This window comes from Rhinoderma darwinii, chromosome 3 (genome assembly GCF_050947455.1).
Source record: "Rhinoderma darwinii isolate aRhiDar2 chromosome 3, aRhiDar2.hap1, whole genome shotgun sequence".
Lineage (NCBI taxonomy): Eukaryota > Metazoa > Chordata > Amphibia > Anura > Rhinodermatidae > Rhinoderma > Rhinoderma darwinii.
The window spans coordinates 16754842-16779199 of record NC_134689.1 but is presented as its reverse complement, the minus strand read 5'-3'; the positions used below and the strand labels follow the sequence as shown (position 1 = coordinate 16779199).

Below are 24358 nucleotides of genomic sequence, written 5' to 3'. Positions count from 1 at the left end.
GAGCCAGAGGGAATATTTGGGATTTTGTCATTTACTATCCTTCAAAATAGTTGGGAATTCTGGAAACTTCCGAGAACTTGTAATTACTAGTGTAATGTCCCCAAGACATTACTATCGGCGCCCGCGGTCTACCACACTAGCGGTCTCAGTGGTCGTTTTGAGAAGAAGACAACTCAAGAACTTTTTAATGCCCCTGTGTAGACAGGCCTATTTTTTTTGTATAACCAGCCCAGCATCCCTTTTTAAAGGGGTTGTCCATTTTGGAAAATCCTTTTTTGTTCGAAAGGTCTGGCAGCAAATGCTCAATTCCCCTGTAGTGCCACCACAGGCAAAACGAAGCATTACAAGGGGCCCATTGAAATTAATAGTCTATCCATGTAAAGTACTGACATGCTGGGTCCTCCAAAGAGAGCGAGACTTTTTTTGTGGCCGTTCTCAGTTTCCGGCTATTTGATGAAAGTGTTGAATGAGAGATCTTCTTACTCGGAATGCCCTAATAGGATGTTTTAAAATGGGTTTTGTAAACCAGACAACCCTTTGCTATTTGTGCATAGCAGACCATCAATTACCAAAACTGATCTTTTTATCTGCTCCTCATACTCCTTTTATAAATGATGTCAGCCACAGAACACAGAGTCACACAAATAATATGTATCTGGAGACCCACCAGAAGGCTATTAAAAAAGGTATTTTAGTGTAAACTAAAACCGTGAAAACCGTTTTTTAAAATCTTGTATCTAGCCTGAGATATAATCACGCGAACTTATAGGCCGAAAGCCTGAGGCTGCACTACTTATAAATCAGAAGGGGACATGTCATCGGAATCTCTGTCAGGTACAGTGTTGTCATGGGGACCTTGTGTGGATTCACTTAAACAACAATATCTATATCCTTCCTAGCTTGTATATATGGGAACATTGATGGGTTTGTTGATTTGGATCAACACAAGGTCTCAATGACAACACTGCACCATCACACATTATTAAAGGGACTTTTTCTTCTGGTCGGTCACTTTCAAGTGAAGTAAAGGCGAGAATAGGAAAGGTTGCGCCAATTTTCCATTCTGTCTCCTAAAGGGTGAAGTATCTGTTTCTCGGTTCTGTTGGTAGTTATTGAAAACGTATGAATGCGTCTGATTGGATATCTCAAGTAAAGAACAAGCTGCCATTTTATATCAGCTGATTTACTGTCAACAAGTTATGTTTTTTCCACTGGGAGATTTGTCTTCTACTGGGAAATGTGCCCACTGGAAAGGAGGACTGCCTTCCAGGAGAATATCTACTGACAAGGCCTCTATTAAGGTAATTTTATGGGCACTCAGAATATTAACCGGTTGAGTACCCGCGTGACGTCTGGTCACGTCACTCAGACTAGTGGTCTGGAGACCCTCGTTCTGTGTACTGAATGTGATCAGTGTATTACTTGTTTCCTAGAACAGCATCGCTCTAGATGTTGGAGGGATTTTGTTTTTCTTTTTGAGAGTATGTATGCGTAGAGGCCAGCGATCAGCAGATCAAGGTTCAAAAAACAAGACTTTAACATTTCCCGGCATCACATTATTGTCCTTTGGACAATCCCTTCTCAGAATAATGAACTTAAAGGAACACTCCAGTTTTGAAAATTATTCTACAGTACAAATAGTCATAAAATCTTTTGCTTGAATCATGTGACTCCAGTCACAACCAAAACGGCATCTACATTTTTGTTGCACCACTGCTAAAGCTAAAATGTGCTAATCTATGTGTATGGCACATAAAAAGTGTTACATAAAATCAGTACAAAATATGTGAAGAAAAGTATTTGCAAGGTTACGCTACATTATATAAAGATTTAAGTTGTTAAAAAGGGACTACTATATGACTAGTCCATTTAAAGATATAGGCATTTAAATTATGTGGCTGCAACATCCAATTGCCGCTACGGGATATTATGGCCCTATTGACGGCCTGCAGTGATTAGATCTCACGTTACATCACTACAGATGCAATGTCACTGAGGGACGATGTGGTCTGACCGCACGGACGGGTAGGCAAGGCAAAAGGGGCAAATGCCCTGGGGGCTCCGATGTTCGGAAACCTGGGACCAGAGCTGTGTAGGGAACAGGAGTTTGGCAGGGCATATGCCCCAGTTGTTGGATGTCAGGCGGGTGCCAACAAGCCACTCTGCCTCGTCCTGCGTATTTAGTTACCGGGCTTGGGACAGTGAGCTGGGTCTTTGCCCCAGGTGAAGTAAGTTTTTGTTACAGCTCAGCACTGTCATTATTACTAGCGCACTGTATGGCGGTTCTATTTTGGCACTATGTAGCTCTGTTATTTGGGTACTGTGGTGGCATTTTGTGTATTATATGGTGGTAACATATGGACCGTGTAGAGAACGGTTTGCCCAGAGGCCCCCCCACACATTCATCAGGTCCTTGAAGCGTCAAATTCATACATTACATATAGTAGATATTTTTTTATTTTCCTATTTCTTACAGGTCGGTGCTATTTGGGAGATTTATTCTAAATCTTGGACAACCAAGTGGCTCGAAACAAGCGTTTCCCGGGGCATTACTAGTAACCTCTATGTCATCTATTTCTGCGGCATTACGCCACAGAATACTAAAAATAGTCCCGTTTCACTATTTTTGTGTATGTGACAATTACATAGTGATGACATTTGGCACTAATTGAGCCGTTTATTATAATGGTGGATGAGGTCAGTAGAGTCAACTGGACATGTTTTGTCTGAAGTTACTCGAAGCGCTGAGGGATCTATAAAATGTCACAGGCCTCTCGCCTCTGCGCTAAATAAACAAGATTTTTCTACGTATTCTTAGCCAAGAAACGGAGATGTTTTAATCTGGGTATCGTGAGTCACTACATCATTTTTGTTAACCACTGGGATACTTTTGCTATAGCTGAATATAATAACTCGCATATCTATTGGTGTGCATTATCAAATATATAGTTATGATGTAATATTATAGATTAGTGATGTCACCCCTAGGGGAATGTGGTATATGGAGAGAGTGGTGATGTCACTCCAGTAGACTATGCGGTGTATCGGGAGAGTGGTGATGTCACCCCAATAAAATATGTGGTACATTAAGAGAGTAGTGATGTCACTGAAATAGAATATGATATATTGCGAGTGTTGTAATGTCACTTAAGGAGAAATATATGTTCTATCCGGAAAATATATTCTACCCAGGCGCTTAGCTGTACAGGACCCCTGACCTCATTGTCCTAGAAATCAGTGGGCTCTCGACGGATGGATCCCACCAATCAAATAACGATGGCACAGCCTATCAACTAAACCACGACCCCCGGTCATTGCAAAACGACCAAAAAATACATGTATTTACCCTGGGACATACCCCTTGTGAGGGGTAAGGGGGGACACAGTTGCTCAGTAATTGACAATGCAGTCTACCAGCATCCGCTAGGGACATAAAACCTATTTCAGATGCCCATAATACGGGCATTTTAGGGTCCATGTTAGGGCCTTAACCACCAGACCCTGCTTGGTTTTACTAAATCAGACTTGGATCACCATAGATCGAAGTTCAGTAGAGCCACATAGGGGCCATATGTCATTCAGACCCTATAATTCCTGTTTTATGGCCATCTGAAATAGGCCTAAATATGGCCGTGGCTGCTCGAAATAAAACAAAAAGTTGCATTTAGCTCATCCCTTATGTCAAGTCATTTTTTTCTTAAAAAGGAAAGGTGTGGCTCTTGGTTAACCAAACTTGCACGTTCAGCGTTAACACTAGGCCTGTTGAGCAAAAAAACAAAACGTTTACATTAGTCAGGGCTTTTCGTTTTCCTGGAATATCGTGAAATATTACACCTACAAACCGTTAACCAAAATCTGCATTCATTTCAGCTTTGTGCACAGTCATCACATTTATCCTTTATAGATGTTTTTATTATTTAAAGTTTCCCATTAAAAAAAAATGTAAAAAACAAATAAAACACTGGTAAAAAAAACTGCTTACCTAGACTTCTAAACGGCGAATCTGCTCCGTTATGCAGTGTAATTGGAGCTGTGGATAGATCAATGCATAACTAGGCCAAATTGTCATTCCGGAGTCTGGGAAAGCTGGGTGAACACCCCTTTTGGGAGCTGTAATAGCCACTCTATTGGTGGTCACCCAGCTTTCCCAAAAACCGAACTGTATAGAAGTTTTTATGGACTTGCCATAAGTGGACGTCTGAAAGGCTTTATATTATGGTTGAACTTTTTGGATTTTACAAGGTAATGCCCAATGTCAGATATGGATTTACGGGGCAGGAAGCTTCTCCAGTACTTTACAGTCTCCTTAGATGTCTGCTAGAAATATACAAGACGTGAAGTTTTAATTTGATGCGTCTACTTAGTAGAAATTCGAACTTTGCATTGCAAACCACAAATGAATACCCATCGACTGCCAGTTTTTGAGATCTGAGTAAAGGCTTGTCCACACGTAACGGAATTTCTGCAGCAATTCCATAATTTTGCTGCGGATAAAACGCACTATATCCTTCGTTTTTTACTGCAGAAAATGGTGCGAATTTTGCTGCGTTTTTCTCAATGTTGGGAAATGGTGACATCTCCTCTGAAAAACGCAACAATTCAGTCCTTCATTCCTTTTCCGCAGCAGGAATTGACATGTACGAAAAAAAAGCACCGCGGGTCAATTTCTGTTTGGAAATTTTACGCAGCGTGTGGATGAGATTGTCAGGGTATGTGAACACGTAGTGACCAAAAACGTCTGAAAATACAGAGCTGTTTTCAAGGGAAAACGGCCCCTGATTTTCAGACGTTTTTTGAGCAACTCGCGTTTTTCACGTCCGTTTTTGGAGCTGTTTTCATTGGAGTCTATGAGAAAACGGCTCCAAAAACGTCCCAAGAAGTGTCCTGCACTTCTTTGACGAGGCAGTCATTTTACGCGCCGTCATTTGACAGCTGTCAAACGACGACGCGTAAATTACAGGTCGTCGGCACGGTACGTCGGCAAACCCATTCAAATGAATGGGCAGATGTTTGCCGACGTATTGTAGCCCTATTTTCAGACGTAAAACGAGGCATAATACGCCTCGTTTACGTCTGAAAATAGGTTGTGTGAACCCAGCCTTAAATCTCATCCACTTTGCTGCTACTGTATTTTGCTGCGTATTTGCCGTCTGTAATTCCGAACTGAAAATACGCAGCAATTCCGCTACGTGTGGACGAACCCTGAGGGTATGTTCACACGCTTAACAAAAAACGGCTGAAAATACGGAGCTGTTTTCATGGAAAAACAGCAACTGATTTTCAGCCGTTTTTTAAGTAACTTGCGTTTTTTGCGACATTTTTTACGTCCGTTTTTGGAGCGGTTTTCCTATTGAGTCAATGTAAAACTGCTCCAAAAATAGGCCGCGTAAAAACAGTCCCGTGCGAATGGAACGCCGTTTTTCAAATTGAAATCAATGGGCAGATGTTTGGAGCCATTCAGCCCCTGTATTTTCAGCCGTTTTTAGGGGCTTTTACAGCCCGAAAAACGTCTGAAAATAGCCCGTGTGAACATACCCTCACTCTTAAATATTCACTTATGGTGTCAATATGCGTATAAAACAAGACTTATTTTTTATTCTGTTTTTACTTAAACGTCCTATAATCCAGAAAATCTGATAATCTGCCACGTTTCCACATTAGAACTGCAAAATAATGTAAAAAAAACACAAAAAAATGAAATGTCTCTACATTTTATGTATTTTTCTATGCCCTTCCAATAATCCAGAATATTCGATTATCTGGCAGACACATTTCCAGTACCATCAATGCTGGATTAAAGGAATTCTACAGTAATTTGCATCCATTAGACCCAATAAGTATGTATCTATGGTAATGGAAGCTGTAATTAAAGCTGCCTGAAAACCGGGTAGGGTAGATACAGATTAGCGGCAGTTTTCAATGCAAAACCGCGGATTCTCGTCCAATTTCAAAGTGGAATCCGCTGTGTGAACATAGCCTTATATTCTAAACTGCTCTGAAAAATGAAACAGAGTCTGGTTGCTATGGGCAACAATTCCAACTTCGCTATTAGATTTCTGAGGCCTAGCGTTATCTTGCACTCCAAGGTGGCCATTTATAATGTTCACCTCCTCCTGTTCACATCAGTTGGACTTGGTTGGTTTGGAAAAATGTTGCCCAATTGCAATTTCAATGAGCACCCCCCCACCCTGACCCAACACTGCTCGCCCCCCCCCCCCCCAAAAAAAAGGCCCTTGTTGGGCCTTTGTCTTTTTGTGGGCCTGTCAGGTTGAATTGATATCGCATTGAGGAGGTCTGACACTCATTAGATGGAGGTGAGGAGGACTCTTCACAATTCGGGGCCACACTCTGCATTCAGAGACATTTGCCGCCCCATTTGCAGCAGTTAATTCAGGGGCGGACATACCGCATGTGCAGCCGGTGCAGCTGCACAAGGGCCCCGCGTGGGAAGGGGGCCCGTTCAGTGGCGTAACTACCACAGTAGCAGCCGTAGCAGCTGCTACGGGGCCCGCGGCATGGGGGGGCCCGTGTCGCCCTGACAGGCACATTACATTTTATGTACCAGGCCTGGCGGCACGGGCCCCCTCATGCCTAGTAGCATCACAACACTAGGCATGAGGGGAGGGAGGGGGCGGGGGCCCGGTGATAGCCGCCACACTGCACTACCAATCGGGAGGGAGGGGGCGGGTGCCCGGGCCCGGTGATAGCCGCTACACTGCACTGCCAATCTGGCACAGATGAATAGGACAGGACGGCGATGCTGGTGGTAGGAGGAGCGCTCAGGCAGGGGAGAGGACAGGGGGCGGTGCGACGTAAGACTTCGGGCGGCTGGACAGTACAGTCAGGACTGCCGGAGAACTCATAGGATGAGCGGAGGACAGACACAGGACGAGTGGAGGACGTGCAGACTGCAGAGGACAGGTAGATGAAGTTAAAAAGTTCATGTCAGAAGGGAGAAGTTTTTATGTAGAAAAATCTGCCTCATAATTCCTTCCGGAATTTTGAGGCATATTTTGACCTGCCGGTAGAACACTTCCCGCGTTTTTCATTGCGTTTTTTTGTGGCGTTTTTCGGCCATCGGGCCGTGGGCAGGGAAACGCAGCAAAAAACGCATTTTCTGCCTGCCATTGTTGTCAATGGGAAGTCAGAGACAGAAACGCCCGAAGAAAGGGCATTGCGCTTCTTTTTCCCGCATGCGGTTTTTACTGCTCGCAGGAAAAATTTCATGGATTTCAATGGGAGGCACTTTCTGACGTTTTTCGCGAAAAAAACCTCAGTGTGAACTCCCCCTAACACAGGGGCGTAACTACTGCTATAGCAGCCGTAGCGGCTGCTACGGGGCCGCGGCATGAGGGGGCCCGCGTCACCTGCCGGCACGGGCCCCCACCTTGGCCGGAATCTCCGCTAGCTGCCGCTATGGCTGCTACAGCGCGATGCCACGGAACACTACGGCAGAGCAGGGAGTATCTCCCCGCTCTGCCATTAAACATAAGACATGTATCCCCTATCCACAGGATAGGGGATACGTGTGTGATCGCTGGCATTGATAGGGAGAACGGGGGACCGAAAGTCCCCTGAAGTTCTCCATCACAAACCTCGGACTTCCGGGGTCTGTGTCGGCAGCTCCGTAGAAATGAATGGAGCGCCGGTCACACTTGAGCTGCGCAGACACCGGAAGTCAGAGGTGAGTGATGGAGAACTTCGGGGGACTTTCGGTCCCCCGCTCTCCCTATCAATGCCAGCGATCACACATGTATCCCCTATCCTGTGGATAGGGGATACATGTCTTTTGTCTTTTCACACTGTAGGTCGCATTTTTTTGAGTGATTGGGGGTGTATGGCGTTCCCTACAGGGGGGGGGCTGTATAGCGTTCCCTACAGGGGGGGGCTGTAAGGCGTTCCCTACAGGGGGGGCTGTATAGCGTTCCCTACAGGGGGGGCTGTATAGCGTTCCCTACAGGGGGGTCTGTATGGCGTTCCCTAAAGGGGGGTCTGTATGGCGTTCCCTACAGGGGGGGGCTGTATGACTTTCCCTACAGACCCCCCCTGTAGGGAACGCCATACAGAACCCCTGTAGATAACGCCATACAGACCCCACTGTAGATAACGCCATAAAGTCCCCCCTGTAGATAACACCATACAGCCCCCTGTAGATAACGCCATACAGCCCCCCTGTAGATAACGCCATACAGCCCCCTCTGTAGATAGCGCCATACAGTCCCCCCTGTAGATAGCGCCATACAGTCCCCCCTGTAGATAGCGCCATACAGTCCCCCCTGTAGATAGCGCCATACAGTCCCCCCTGTAGATAGCGCCATACAGTCCCCCCTGTAGATAGCGCCATACAGTCCCCCCTGTAGATAGCGCCATACAGTCCCCCCTGTAGATAGCGCCATACAGTCCCCCCTGTAGATAGCGCCATACAGACCCCCCTGTAGATAGCGCCATACAGACCCCTCTGTAGATAGCGCCATACAGTCCCCCCTGTAGATAACGCCATACAGCCCCCTCTGTTGATAGCGCCATACAGTCCCCCCTGTAGATAACGCCATACAGCCCCCTCTGTAGATATCTTGAGATTCAGTCCTGCTTGATAGATAACAGTGCAGTAAGCTAAGCATGATAAGATCATCTAAATTATTGCATCTCAGTTGCATGAGTGCTTTGTGTTATATTCAATGATTCAATTTAACCTAAGTCTCTAAATGTGGGCAAAGAAAATAAAAAAACTATACTCACCTCCTCCCTCGCCTCCGTTCACCCGCCGCAGCCCCCATCCTCCTGTCTCGGTCTGTGTTACAAGTGTACAAGGCTGCACTGGTGACGCGCTGCCGATGGCACGTGACCGCTGCTGCCAATAACTCCTCATTGGTGTGCTGCTGAGGACAGTAGTTCCACAGCAAATCGCTGTTGAGGGCATTGATTGGCTGCAGCGGTCATGTGCCATCGACCGCGCGTCACCACAGCAGCTTTGTAAACACAGAAAGGGATAGGGGCTGCGGAGGGGGAACGGAGGCGCCGGAGGAGGTGAGTATAGGTTTTTCATTTTCTTTGCCCACATTTAGGGACTTAGTTTAGATAAGAATTTAACCCGGAAAAAAATGTGTTACTTGTGTTCTAAACTGGTAATAAAATGTACAATATAAATCTTCCTTCATAATTTTTATTAGTAAGGTTTATTTTTATATGCATATATATGTTTAGGTAACTTTGTCGGTATTGGGGGGGGGGGGCGGGGGGGCCCTGGCACATTATCTGCACAGGGGCCTTTTGCAGTCTGTGTCCGCCACTGAGTTAATTAATATGCTAAAAAAATCGGAGCCGCTGATACGTTTTACAGCCTGTTGTGCAACAAAGCCCAGACGTGTGAGATTTTGACGGCCAAGTTTATGGTGCGTGCGGGAGAGGTTAGCGCGAGGAGAGCAGGGACTTTGTGAGGGCAGATCCCCGGTCACTCTGGGCCTCTAGCCATTTGCTCGCTGTCTCGTTTGCATTCTGAATGACATTAAAGAGGTGAACTAGGTGATTGGACATTGCCCGTGGTCTCTTGTGACCACACGTGGAGCGAGACCTACAGCAGTGCTGGCTGGCGTACGCACTGTGACTCTTTATACCAGACGGGAATCACAGCGTACGAGTTACATATCTAATAATGCATCACATTTGGCAGTTCTCTGAGCTAGCGCACGTTCTCGTGTAACAGGAATATTGCTGGAAGCAGGAAAAGATGTCAATTCATTTTTGATTCCTGAAACATAAATGTTCAGATGTAGCAGAGCTGAATTTGTCATGTCCTGCTAGCTATGAACATAACCTCTCCCCCCCCCCCCATTCTATGGAGTTGGAAGAAGATTGGTCAAAGAGATCTGACATGGCCAATCCTAATGCCCCCTGAGAAAAATGGTATCTGTCCGCACTATACCCAGCGCTGGCGCAAGGTTTATGTGGGCCCCATTGCGTTGTAACTCACTCGACAGTTAAATGTCCCTACATGCCCCCATACCTTAGTTAGGCCTCCCTTGTGTCCCCATACAGAAGTTAGGTCCCCTTTATGCCCCATTTAGAAGTTAGGTCCCCTTTTGTTGGCCCTATATATTTGTGAGGTCCTAGTCTGCCGCCCTGCAAATTGAAACTACAGCTGTGTAGCGCTCCTGGTGGTTGAGTGGGCCCCCCCCATGAGCACTATGTCCGGCCCTTGCCCGGATTCACCGTGTGCAGTCGCGGCCCTGACCATACCCATTAAATTGCCTATACACCTACGATAGCTACCATCCAAATGTGCATGTGTGTCAAAGGGGAGGGGGGAATAAGCCGCTGCACCTCTGTTCACTCCAGAGACCTCTGGTGGCAACTTATCTCCGGATTGAAATCCAACATGCCCTCTTCTTCTGTCTCAATTCTTTTGTGCCATCAGAGTCGGGACACCCACTTACACATTAGATACTCTGCAGAAATTGGCGGGTTTGGCCGACTTTCATCTAATATGTATGAGCGCCCTTGTCAACGGAAAATGTTGAAAAAAGAAACAAAAACGGGTAACTTACAGGGGTTGTCCAGTCATAAGAAATTTATGGCCTATCCTCAGGATCTCAACTTCTGATCGGTGGAGGTCCGGCTACTGGCACCCACGCCGATCAGCTGTTTTGAAGGGGCCGCAGTGTTCACATGAGCGCTGCTTCCTTCATTTCTTATCTGCTCGTACTGTAAATCGGCAACAGGCAGCGGTTCATAGTATTAAGTGTCTTCTTCCATTCAAGCGGCCCCTTCAAAACAGTTGATCAGCGGGGGTGCTGGTAGTTGGACACCCACCGATCAGATATCGAAGGCCTATCCTGAGGATAGGTCATCAATTTCTTATGACTGGACAACCGCTTAAAAAGGAGTTTTCTAGGAATGCAGAAAAAAAAAATCAAATCTCAGGAAAAAAACCTATTTTACTTTTCTTTTTTTTGTAAATGTTGTTTTTCGGTCCTGACAAACTCCTTTAAATCGTTTGGCCTACATGCTTAGTGCTTTGTCATTGTTAAAGGGGAACACCTATGCACTGAATTATGCCAGGGTCTGAGGGAGAGCGGAGCATGACACAACTTTACAGAACACCAAAGAAAGAATCCCTGTGTCGATCCTTTCATATGGTATAACAGAAGTATTCCTTTAAGATATTCAGTCCAAAACCTTCTCAGCTCTGCTACATCTATAACTAAAGCTGAGCCTCACTGTGGTTAATTCACATCTTGGCACCGCGCAATAATTTCCTGCTTTTTCCTGACTGTTTCTCCTGCTCTTTGCAGATTTTAACTTCGCCTTGTACCCACCATCTATGATAGCGACTGGAAGCGTGGGAGCCGCAATCTGTGGGCTGCAGTTGGACGACGCAGAAAGCGATCTCTCCGGTGATGGTCTGACGGAGCACTTGGCTAAGATTACTAACACAGATGTGGTGAGTATCCTTTTTTTTTTTTTCCCATGATAATTTTGAGTGTTAACATTATACTTGGAAAAATATTAACACAAGCAAAAAAAAAATGAAAAAAAAAATATGTGGAATTCCCCTGAAGTTTTCGGCCTCCATATTGTATCTGCAGCCGGGATTGTTTTTGCCACTTTAAGTTTTTGATGAGTCTTAAGAGTTTTGTTTAGGTGCGGTATTTCTTACTGCTGAATCAATGCCCTTAAAAGAGCATTTGTCATTTGGCACGGAGCAGCAGCTGCTTACCCAGCCTAGACTGTCTCCTGTGCAAACCATCGCTTAAAGGGGAACACCGAGCCAAGTGAGAAGCTGTGTGCCCGAAACGTCACACGTGAAACTTTCTGGACTCCAAAAGGGATTGAGATACTTGAAATTTCACACGTGGTTCCAAAACGCATCTGGAGGGAATATCACTGTACACAGCGCAATTCACAAACTGGTATTCATAGGAATCTATGTACTGGTATAAGTGGCTATTTGTTCAGGCCGTCAGTCGGGTACGCTGGGCATGGTGCCGACATTTTTTCATTCTAATATGACGTTATTTTGCTATATGGAGCTATGTTATATTATCATTTATATATGTTTTGTATATAAAATAAAATCCTTGTAACTTAATTCCTCACCGTTTTAAGATATCGGCTTGCGGTCAGTGAATGGGAACATTTTTTGTTTACATCCGGAGGCTGAACGCCCATCCTGATGATGTCAAATTGGCACAGGTTCATGGCTCTATACAAGACAGAGAGCTTAAACATTGCGAACAAGAATATTCCCTTTCATTGAAAGCAAGCAAAGATCTTGAAAATAGTGCGAAATTTAATCACAAAGTATATTAGAAAGTTGTAGGACTGTTAATGATTATGATTTATGTAAAGAGGACCTATCACCTCTCCTGACATGTCTGTTTGTATTCCCCATGAAATAACAATTCTGTGGCATCTTTTCTTTGATCTCTAGTTGTGTCTCTCCTCTGTAATTCCTCCTAGAAACGTGTAAATAAATTGACAACTGGGTGTCACCAGTTGGGGGTGTGTCCGTACACAGAACTGCAATGTCCAATCAGTGTAGACAGAGTGAGGCTGTGAAAGGACACGCCCCTTTAGCAATGCAATGGAATGTAACTCCCAGTTGTCAATTTATTCTTACATTTCTAGGAGGAATAACAGAGGAACGGCACAACGTAGAGTTCTAAGAAGATTCTGCAGAATTGTTATTTCATGGGGAATGCAAGTATTTACTGAAACAGACATGTCAGGAGAGGCGACAGATCCTCTTTAAATAAAATGGAAAGACAGATGTAATGAAGAAGAGGGGGTATTATAGAGGAGGCATCTCCAGCGACTATTGAGCACATGGAGGGGTTGGCAGCGTTGGTCTCTTCCCTATGGGCAGTGGTAATGTGGGATTCCTAGCTTTCTCCACAGTTAGGGTATGTGCACACACACTAATTACGTCCGTAATTGACGGACGTATTTCGGCCGCAAGTCCCGGACCGAACACAGTGCAGGGAGCCGGGCTCCTAGTATCATACTTATGTACGACGCTAGGAGTCCCTGCCTCGCTGCAGGACAACTGTCCCGTACTGTAATCATGTTTTCAGTACGGGACAGCAGTTCCACGGAGAGGCAGGGACTCCTAGCGTCGTACATAAGTATGATACTAGGAGCCTGGCTCCCTGCACTGTGTTCGGTCCGGGACTTGCGGCCGAAATACGTTCCGTCAATTACGGACGTAATTAGTGTGTGTGCACATACCCTTAGCAAAATGAAATCCGGAACAGACACCAAGGGTCACCCCGCCTTGCTAGGCCCATATAGTCAAACCAACAACAGACTCTTCTGTCCCAGGAATACGGTATAGCAGCGGCCCGTGTTTCTTGCTGAGCTGCACCACCCCAACAAAAAAATTATTAAAAAGGTGTTGTCCAGTTTCATCACATTAATAATGATATTTTTTGTGTAATTAAAAGTTATACAATTTCCTAATATACTTTCTGTATTAATTTCTCTCGGTTCTCAAGATCTCTGCTTGTTGTTATTCAGTATAAACATTCATTGTTTACAATTCTGTCCATGGTCGTGATAGACACACAGGTGCACGGTTCGTTACAGTTGCAGTACGCGTATCAGAGCTGTGTCTTCATACGATTCCAGTACCTGTGTGTCCATCACATGACCATGTAACGACCTGAGCACCTGTGTCCATCACATGACCCTGTAACAATCCCAACAGCTGTGTCCATCACATGACCCTGTAACAATCACAGCAGCTGTGTCCATCACATGACCCTGTAACAATCCCAGCACCTGTCCATCACATGACCCTGTAACGACCTGAGCACCTGTGTCCATCACATGACTCTGTAACAATCCCAGTACCTGTGTATCCATCACATGACCCTGTAACGATCCCAGCACCTGTGTATCCATCACATGACCCGGTAATGATCCCAGCACCTTTGTATCCATCACATGACCCTGTAACGATCCCAGCACCTGTGTTTCCATCACATGAGCCTGTAAAGATCCCAGCACCTGTGTGTCCATTACATGACCAGGGCCAGAATTTCATCCAATGAATGTTCCTACTGAATAACAACAAGCAGAGATCTTGAAAACTGGGAGAAATAAATACAGAAATTATATTGGAAAATTGTATAACTTGTAATTATACCAAAAAATAAAAATTTCCTGAAAGTGGACAATCCCTTTAAGCTTTTTGCTGATCATATCTGTATCTGAGACTGGCACATCAAAGCCACCATGATATCTCCTGCAGTACTTGTCACTCACCTTTCCTAAACCCTGAACGGCAAGTCTGCCATTGTTTAGCGATATATCCTCCTTCACCGTATGCCGCCTACATGAAGGCTGAGTAACAATTTACATGGAGGACGACAGAGATTTGTATTTCTTTATTTACATTGATCGTCCTCTGAAGTAAAAGCCGCATTTAATTCTGGAGTTCTTTATTATCAGGACTTAAACTACAATCACGTAGGGTCCCCTCCCCCTGCCACCAGATCCGACCCTTGAACAGTAACCTCTTGATTCCCACAATGCAGTTTGTTTACAGTCATTCCTAATTTTAGACGACCCCTTCCCTCTTGGAATTGGCAAACAGTCCCTTTTAGAAGAAGCCGAAATAATGGAAATGGGTCATTAACTTGTAGGACAAGTGTTTCCTGTCTGTATATGATCTAGTACTATACTATATATAATATATATGGCCCAGGGACTCCAGAGCGAGCGCGCGTACCCCCCAGGTATTGTCTACCCCCCAGGTATTTACCTCCAGGACTCTCTCACGTTTCGGGTCCTGAACTTTTTACCTTGTATGAATCAGATCAGTTCTGGAAAGTTTCTTTTTGTAAGACTTTGTGTGATAGAAACTTTTTTTTAACCGACCATCAAGACTGAATGAGTCAGGACATTCCCTACAAATTAGTGTATATCCTGTAATCGCTTTCCGAGAAACTGACCAGATGCAAATATAATTGTTATTAGTGAAGACTGGAACCTGGCAAAGCTGGGTGACAACAAAATGGCCGCCTTTAAGACTTCCGCAGAGGGTTGTAAAATTTCCTATATCGTTTAAGTCACATCTTTCTAGTCATGCAACAATAACAGGGGCAGGGGAGGTATCACTGCAAACCAGGTGGGCCATTCAGGGTTCTGGGAAAGCTGGGTGACAACTCCAGTGGATGCTGAAATGGCAGCCATATTGTCAACATGTCCTTTTAAAAATATAGATAACGAAGACATTTTTAACAATTTCACACAAGAAAAAGAGCCAAGGACATTTACTGTAGCCATAGAGCAGCAGCCAACGGTGGGTCAGTTTGCCCATTGGCTAAGGATACCAATCATGCCCAATTTACTTACAATAGGTTCAATCGTGGTTTCTGTTGCCCCTCCTATTGTGATAAATAGGGCAAAAAGTTAACCGGTGACTACCTTGTTCCCTCCATGTCACAGGCAGTATAAAGTAGCTTTCCAATGAGAAGACCCCAACAAACAACTCCCTATATCTCAGCTTCCTGGACCCATATGAGTGTGAAATCTGGGGAGGAAGATGTTGGGGTTTGATTCAGTAAAACCTAAATGTTCATGATTTTAGTGGAGTTGGGCTTTTCGGCTGCTGAAACCCCTGGCAAATGGCTGACATCGCCAGGGTGAGCTGCAAGCAGGCACAATTCCCTTCAGCAGCCGATCTAATTTATGGAGTTGCCTAGGAGAGTAGTCCCTCTTGGCGGTTGCGGTGGATAATAAGTTCCCTCTCCTCGTCCTTGTAGGACACTCCCTTTAAAGAGGATCTGTCATTAGGTCCTATAAGTTGAATTGGTTTACTAACCTGAATAGAGCGGTCTCCCTGATTCCAGCGCTGTTTTTCTTTTTTTCTTAGACACCCCCGTTCCAGAGATATGGCCTCTTCTATGCTATTTTTCTGTAGTTAGCCAACAGGGTGTGAACTACCCGCAAGCTGCCTCACGCTGATTGGCCAGCATCAGAGCAGGGAAGATAGCTCCACCCCTTTGGCTAACTACAGCAAATTAGCATAAAGGGATCCAACACAACAGCAGCCATATCTCTGGAACGGAGGGGTCCAGGAAAAAAAGAAAAGCAGCAGTGGAATCAGGGAGACAGCGCTATTCATGTCAGTTAACCAGTTCAACTGGTATGGCATAGTGACAGGTCCTCTTTAGGTTCGAAATTCATTTTAACCTTTCCCTCAGTCCTCAGAGAATTACATTGCAGCACAGGAAGTTATGAATAAAATGACACTCCGTTTTGCCATTTCCTGGAGACATTAGCAGTAAGTGGATTATCTGTACAATGTGGCAGGGGCGGGCATGAAGAAATAAGTAAAAAAACGACATGTAATAAAATCACATTATAATGCCCTCCGCAGTCGAGCGTCGCAAGATGTTAAATTCTAATCATTCTTGGAACGGGCCGATTCTATAATTGGCAAAATGTTTGTATTCCTTTTTTGAATACTGTATCTGTCATAGGACTGTGAGGACCGCGCGGGTCATGTGAGGTAAATGTCTATATTGGTATAGCGAGGCTGGCAGCAAGGAAAAAGTCCCTCGCCTGGCTTTCATTATGAAGGTTCGACTGACTTTGAAAAAGTCCTTCAAAGTTTTTTCGAGAGCTGGGTGACGGCAGGGGTGATGCCGCTTATAGGAGAATTATCCTATTCTGTTAAAGGGCCGCAACATGATATTATTGTTGGATTACAAACACAGATTTACCCTATTAAAGGGCAAAGCCATCCATTGTGGCATGCCATAGGGAAACCGATGCTACATTAGCGCAAGAATTGACAGAGATTTTCAGTTATGGAAATATTTACACCCATAGGGTTAAAATGACACAACTATTTAATTCCCTAAATTAGTGGTGGCCTTAAAGGGGTTGTCCGGATTCAGCAATATAATGTTATTTTTTTTTGTATAATTTTAAGTTATATAATTTTCCAATATACTATCTGTATTAATTTATCATTGTTTTCAAGATCTCTGCTTGCTGTTATTCAGTAGGAACATTTATAGTTTACTTCCAGTGGATACAATTCTGTCCATGGTCATGTGATGGACACACAGGTTAACAGCATGTTACAGTACGTGTATCAGAGCGGTGTCCTCTAATATTTCCAGCACCCGTGTGCACATCCCATGACCCTGTAACGATCCCAGCACCTGTGTGCACATCCCATGACCCTGTAACGATCCCAGCACCTGTGTGTCCATCACATGACCCTGTAGCGAGCCGTGCACCTGTGTGTCCATCACATGACCATGGACAGAATTATATCCACAACAATTAATGTTCCTACTGAATAACAACAAGCAGAGATCTTGAAAACTGTGAGGAATTAACACAAAAAGTATATTAGAAAATTGTATAATTTTTAATTATACAAAAAAATTTGCTGAAACCGGACGAACCATTTAAACCATTTATCTATGACATAGCAGAAGGTAATTTTGATTGGATTTGCCCTTTAACTGAAATCTTCCTGTTTTGAGGAGTCATCGCTGCATGAAAGCGTGTCATGTGACACCCCTATCGGCTCTGCTGATTGGTGGAGAGAGCCTGCAGCTAGGAGGGGCTTTTGCGACCAACTTTTCTCCAGCGCCTACATGGCACTTTAGGTGGGTCGCTTTTGACCGCAGAATCTAAGGAGTTAAACGAAAGGATCCCGCTCGTTACATTGAAGTGTCGGCTGTTTCAAACGCTGAGCCTATGGAACGAGCACATCCCGTAAACCCTCTCTATACTGTACGGCGGATGTCGGGAAGGGGTTAATGGTTTTGCAGGCGGCTGATACTTAATAGGTCAATTTGTTCTTATAGGCCAAATCAATAGCCGATCCAGTCCGATATACGTTCTTTCGGTTTTGAGCGATTGCTTTGCTATATATTATCATGAATTATATATTTTACTACAATTTTGGATTCCGTTTTTTATTTTATTTTTTATTACAAAAATTTCTGATATCTTCTGCGCTTTACGTTTTCGGTAACATCTGCTCAAAGCAAGTTGTGAAACCAAATGTTTTACCACGTAGGGGGGGGTGTCCTGAACGCCTCTTTCGCCGTACGGCTGTGTTATACAGTTTCTTTTTCACCGTGTAGCTGCAGAGAGTGATCGGCGTGTGGGCCGCTTCCTGTCAGTGACTCATTGAACATGGACAACCTAAAGTCGCCGTCAGCAGTAACATGAATGCTGCAGCGGTTTTAGTGGTTTACCCCCCTCCCCCCACTCCAATCTATACTGAAGACATAGTAATTCCTAGATCACATCACCCTATGTGAGAGAATATCCTGCGCCAGCGACACCTATAAAGCTGCGTGGGCTGAATGTATTGAATCTCTCTTGGATATTTCTGCGCAGAGATGTATTTGTGCAGCGGCTGAGTTTTATTGGAACAGAACGACATACTGTATTACTGACTCATAGGGGGTTTTAAATAAAGTCAGCTGTTGATCCTTCAAGAGACTCCTTTCCGCAAGAGAGAGAGAGAGAGAGAGAGAGAGAGAGAGGAAAAAAAAGGAACGAATTAACTGTGTCGCTGCCTATCGGCCATGCTGGATTCTTTTTACGCTACTAATTTCGGTAAAAATCACTTGCTGTGAAGACCGCCCAAACTGTACCCCCCACATGCCTGCGATGTGATCATGAATCTGAGGCCAAGGGTTGCAAACCGTACGTAACATTTACAGGCAGTCCGCAAAAAACGGGTGGGTTTTTTTTCTTCCGTTTGTAGCGTCCAGCAGAAAAAACAAACAACTTCCGGGATTTATTCTCCATCCCCCGAAACGTTGCACTTCGCATGCGCCAAGATGTACATGCGCAGTGCACACAAGGGAAGAGTAGGCCGCGGCAAATACATTCAGGAGTAGGAGGGCGGACGGAGCCAAGTGAATGACGGTCTGATCGAGGTCTGTGCCTGGAGTGAACCATCACTTCAGTGGTGTGAGGTCAGGTGACTGGACTGGTCCACTCTTGGGCCGGCACCGACCTCACTTTGACCGCCGCCGCGTCGTTCACTTGGCTCCGTTCACCCTCCTTCTGCTCCTAAATGTGAGTGATGTCAGGTAGGGCGGTGGCGGCGGAGTGGTGAGTGAGTCGGACTCGCCCATCACAGCCCCGCTTGCAGCCTTCCCGCGCTATGTTAGCGGAGGAAAGCTAGAAGCGAGGCTGTGATTGGTGAGACACTCCTAGCACACTGCACAGGCAACGATTTTGTAATGTGTCCTTGATTATTAGAGCAGTTGTCCAGAAATTACGGAAGTGGAGGTCGGCAACCCCGCTGAGGCCTGATCTATGGGGTTCCGTATTAATGCTAGATGTCGCTACGTTTGTGCCCCATCGCGGTCTGCCCTCATGTCTATTCTTAACCCTGGTGTTCTGTAGAACATCATAAAATAACTGCCAGAATTTGCTTAGGTTGTTGCATAGCAACAGTCTCTGCAGGAATCAGGTGACTACAGCAGATCACACAGGATATGGAGTTCTGTTGTTGTCACGGAGACATCTTTCAGCCCACTTCCTGTCAGATATAGATGATATACGGCTATTACCAGACAGTCATGTACGTTCCTCCCTGTAGAGGAGCGCAGTATATCACGTTTAGGGAACAGCCTTATGATAAAGCTTAGGTCATGCCATGGCGGGGGGGGGGGGGCGGTCAGTTCGAATGTGCTGCCGGGGTATTCCTTTAAAATTGGGACACTACCAGCCATGATCCACAGGAAAGTGAATATGAAACACATACAGTGAAATCATTTTAATCCAATATCCATTAATCCATAGTCTGATAATCCAGCCTACAATGTATACATTATGAGCAAGCATTGAGAACTAATTAGGAAATTTTTGTGCGGACATATTATGTTCGATTCCTTACGGATGAATGTTTTATTGTTTTCCATAACCGTCCAATACTCCAGAATATATAAAAATGTGTGATCGTATATATATATATATATACACACAATCTGTAAAATTCCTTTAATCCGACATTAATAATATTAGACAGGTGGTGGATTATCAGGTATTCTGTATTATCAGACAGCTGTAGAAAATGATTTAGAATTCATCAGTAAGGATCGAGAACCTTCAGAAATGTAGTCTTCTATACTTATCGATGGGTGGCATAAAGCAAGCGGCCATTTTTAAAAGCCAGCCCCCTGTATACTGCCTCTGGTGTCAGGTCGTATTTTGTATGCAAGGAAACATCAGACAGAATAGCCCGGAGAGAAAGGGATAATGAGATAGTTTCCGAAGTTGTTTTTTGCCTGATTTGGCAGCTGCTCCAAGTTCATTCAGCTTTTTGTTCCCCCCGGAGTGTTTTGCGTGTGTGGTTACAATGGGGTGATGCAGATACGCGGCCGTCTCATGCTGGAGTTCCATCGTCCCCATTCATGAGTCCAGAGAAGGGTGCATGGCTTGTGACGGAGCCAACTAGCAGAGGAAGTAAGGGCCCCATCTAATGAGCGGCAGTACACATACTTTTGTTTCCGCCCTGTGATCTACTAGTGCGCTACAGTCATCGGGTTTGATGCTCGTCCCTATGACAAACACGGCAGATGCCTTCTCTCCCCGCTGACAAAGAGCATTTATTACAAGCAGCAGAGATTTGTATCCAGATAAATGTCGTTTTATTTTTAGCATAATTAGCTTTTTGGCAGAGGCTTAATACAGGTCCCCAGATGGCTCGGTTCAAGAAACCGGAGTGTTTAATTAATCATCTTAAAGATGCGTCCAGGTTCCTAGGCCCGAACATCTCGCTGTCTTTTATACAACTATCTGCAGGACATATGCATAGAAATAGATCATTGTACGTGTGGCTCACTGTCTACTTCTATAGTATTTGTGGGGATAGATAGATAGATAGATATGAGATAGATAGATATGAGATAGATAGATATGAGATAGATAGATATGAGATAGATAGATATGAGATAGATAGATATGAGATAGATAGATATGAGATAGATAGATATGAGATAGATAGATATGAGATAGATAGATATGAGATAGATAGATAGATAGATAGGACATAATATAGATAGATGGAAAGAGATAGGACTAGTCAGATATATAATCACATAAGAGATAGATATGACATGATAGATAGAGATGGATTTCACATAATAGATAGATTGATACATATGACATTCGAAAGGTGTTACCTGTTAGATATGACTTAAGTTATTGAGAGATATATTATAAATAGAGAGATCTACGACATATTAGATAGATTATATGAGATTCATTATATAGATATTGGATATTCCAATCTAGATAGATATAATTCGATCAGTTTTTATGACCTACCCAAATCCTAGAGAGCGTTAAACTCTACAATTCTGTCTTCCTACTGCTACCACTAGAGGGCACTTAGGTGCTTCCTGCATACTTTTCTACTATTGGGCTCAATACATGTTAGGAGAATTTTCCACAATACCTAACAATTATGCAGTAAGATCATAAGCTCCCTCTAGTGGTGACTGCAGGCAGCCAGGATTTTTTCAGCGGTGTATCAGAAAAACAGAGCACCCACTCCTATAAAGATACATTAGGAAATAATCAGCACAGAATTTTGTACCTATTTTTATTATTTTTTTCAAGGGTGGACAGTCACTTCAAATCAAAACAGGTGCATGTTAACAAACTTTTTGAATCTTTTTGGGACTTTATATGCGGTTTATAATAGTAATCTTGCCAAGCGTTTTAATCAATTGAGACAGAGTTCTATATTTTTTTCACTCTCCAGTGCTGAAGGTAATAAACCGAAAAAAAGAATGAGGTGAACAATGTTAACCCGGCACTTCAGAGCTTCTGTGATATAGGGAAATAATAGAGCACTTAGCAGTAATTTGAGAATGTCAGGAGAAAGCAAATCACATTCCGCGCTTCACAGCCCTGCCGCATGGTTTCCTTGTGATCTTAGAACAGGATATTGAAGCCTCGTAGCATTTCCCATGCACTTTGTCTAACCCTCTTTGCCTGCCACAGGGGAATACAGAGCACTACAAAGTGGACTATTCCAGCCGGGATGTTAAATTGCTCCAAATGCATTGACCACACCCCTATTTAATGACCTAATCGAGATTAGTAGATTAAAGGAGTCTTTCGAGATTGTGCGAAAGAGAAAAGCACTGGTAGAGGAAGAATATCCCCAGCAACCAATCAGATTCCAGCTCTCATTTTTATGAAGCCTTTTGGAAAAGAAAGCAGCAACCTGACGCTAGGTTTGAGTCCAGCAGTCTGGAAGAAAAATGTTTAAATTGTAAACATTTGGCCCCCTCAGGGTCCACAATGTATTTGGTTTCCATTGGCTACTTATGTAACCAAGGTCCACGGGAAGATTCTTTAATAAAAAGCAATAAGAAACATCAGTCTAAGGTCTAATATCATATAATCAGGGAAACCTTTTTAAATTATAATTTTCTTTTTGCTTATATTAGGATATAAGATCATTTAAAGGGAACGTCCACTTTTTACAATCCCTTTTTATTAGGCAATTTTTTTTACACGGTATGGATTTGCTATAGACTCTGTTATTCTGCTGCTCTGATCCCCAATCGATAATTTGTAGGGGAATCTGGTAACAAGTGTTAAATTCTCCTGCAGCGCCACCACAGGGGAAATGAGGCATTACACAGTGCACATTCAAATCAATGGGCTGTTTGTGAAATACACAAACATGATGGGTCCCCCAAAGAGCGAAACACGTTGTGTAGCCGCTTTTGGCTCAGGCTCATTGATGGAGGTCCTTAAAGATGGACCCTCTCGATAAACAGAATGCCCTAACAGGCTAGACAAGCAGTCCCCTAAGACCTTGAAAGTGACTCCAGAAGTTTAAAAAAATGGCCTTCTTACAGTATCCAGAGTGCGTGAATGTTCTACAATCACATGTTTTTGGCCTAAAAATGACCACAACCACATAAAACACGTCAGAAAAACCACTGGCATTTCACAAGGAAATAAGTCAATGAAGAATGGCATTTACGGTATGAGTAACCGGTGCTGTATGTGCTACCAGCTCGCGGACAAGGCTGAGCTCTATGATTCAAGTGCGTGTGGTAGGACTGAAGTTTTGGTGCCCACTTATGTACAGTGTCTACTCGGCTCCGAACCCGATAACTGGGAACCGTTCACAACACATCCTATAGAGCGGCGGTGATAATAACCGGGCACATTGGCAATTAAAACTTGGCGGTTAATATGTTAATGCCAACACCGATCATGGTGACCGTTTCCTGTCCTCCCGAAGGAAATGCCTTATGGAAAGTGAGTTTTTGTTCACCACAGAAAATATTGGTCATGCCCCGTACATTTATATATATCTCATTTGAGTTTGCAGTCTTTTTGCCCAATACGGTAATATAGAAATTTACAAGAATTATGACACATCTTTATAACTTTGACTAATTCATTAAATTCTTGTTCTAATTATGACAAATATAAAGTTTCCATAGATTTACAGATGGGAAAAGGAGATATTTTTTAACTGAACTAGATAAAGAACAAACAAAAAAACCTGCAAATTTGAGCTTTTTTTTTTTTCTCTTTCGTAAATTTCTCATTTTGGCCACCCTGGGTGACAACCAGTATGACCATCACTATTTCTCTCACTTGGATGGTCACCGGACTTTTCTAGTGTCCTGAAAATCATTTAAGGACTACATTACGGAGAGAAAAAAACCGAAATTTCAGTATTAAAATGAGTTGTCCATAGGAGTATTAAGATTTATTTTTTTAGCTACCTTATTAAAAGGGTCGCACAACAGAGCCAGCGGGCCGATCAGCTGATTGCTGCAGGTCCGGCTCCTAAGACCCCAGGCAAAATCAGCTTGGGCCCACTTTAGTAAAAAAAAACACTTCAAGGCCTAGTTCAGAGTTTTTCTTTTTTTTTTAAGTGGTTTTGCACCAAACGCATTTCTTGAGGCGTTTTTTGCCGTGGTTTTTGGGGAGTTTTTTTTTTACCTATTTCTACAACAGGCAAAGGAAAAAACATCAAATGTTTTTTTCCCCAAAAAATGCAGCGGCCGTTAGCAGCGTTTTTTTTTCCGTCTCCCATTGATTTCAATGGAGTTTTTGAGGCGAAAAAAAAACTCCACCGCCTCCCATTGAAATCAATGGGAAGTGTTTTCGGTCGTTTTTTGGCGCAGTTTTTGAGTAGAAAAAAATAAAAACACAGAAAAAAAAAACTGTGAACAGGGCCCAACAGTTCACTTGATTTTTTTTCTGCTTGGGTTGAGGTCCAGTGATATACATAGTCATTGCTGGCCAGGGTTACAAAAATCCTTTTCACCAGTCTGTATAAGTTAAAGGTACAGTTTGCAATCAAGGAAATATTTTCACA

At 43.8% G+C, this 24358-nt stretch overlaps 1 protein-coding gene across 1 annotated transcript in view; it reads left to right on the top strand.

Moving 5' to 3' along the window:
- Positions 1-24358, top strand: part of CCND2 (cyclin D2) — a 46444-nt gene that overhangs the window by 13214 nt on the left and 8872 nt on the right. The window contains exon 4 of the mRNA XM_075856042.1: positions 11292-11440. Within this exon, the coding sequence (XP_075712157.1) occupies positions 11292-11440 (149 nt within the window). The remainder of the gene's footprint in view (positions 1-11291; positions 11441-24358) is intronic.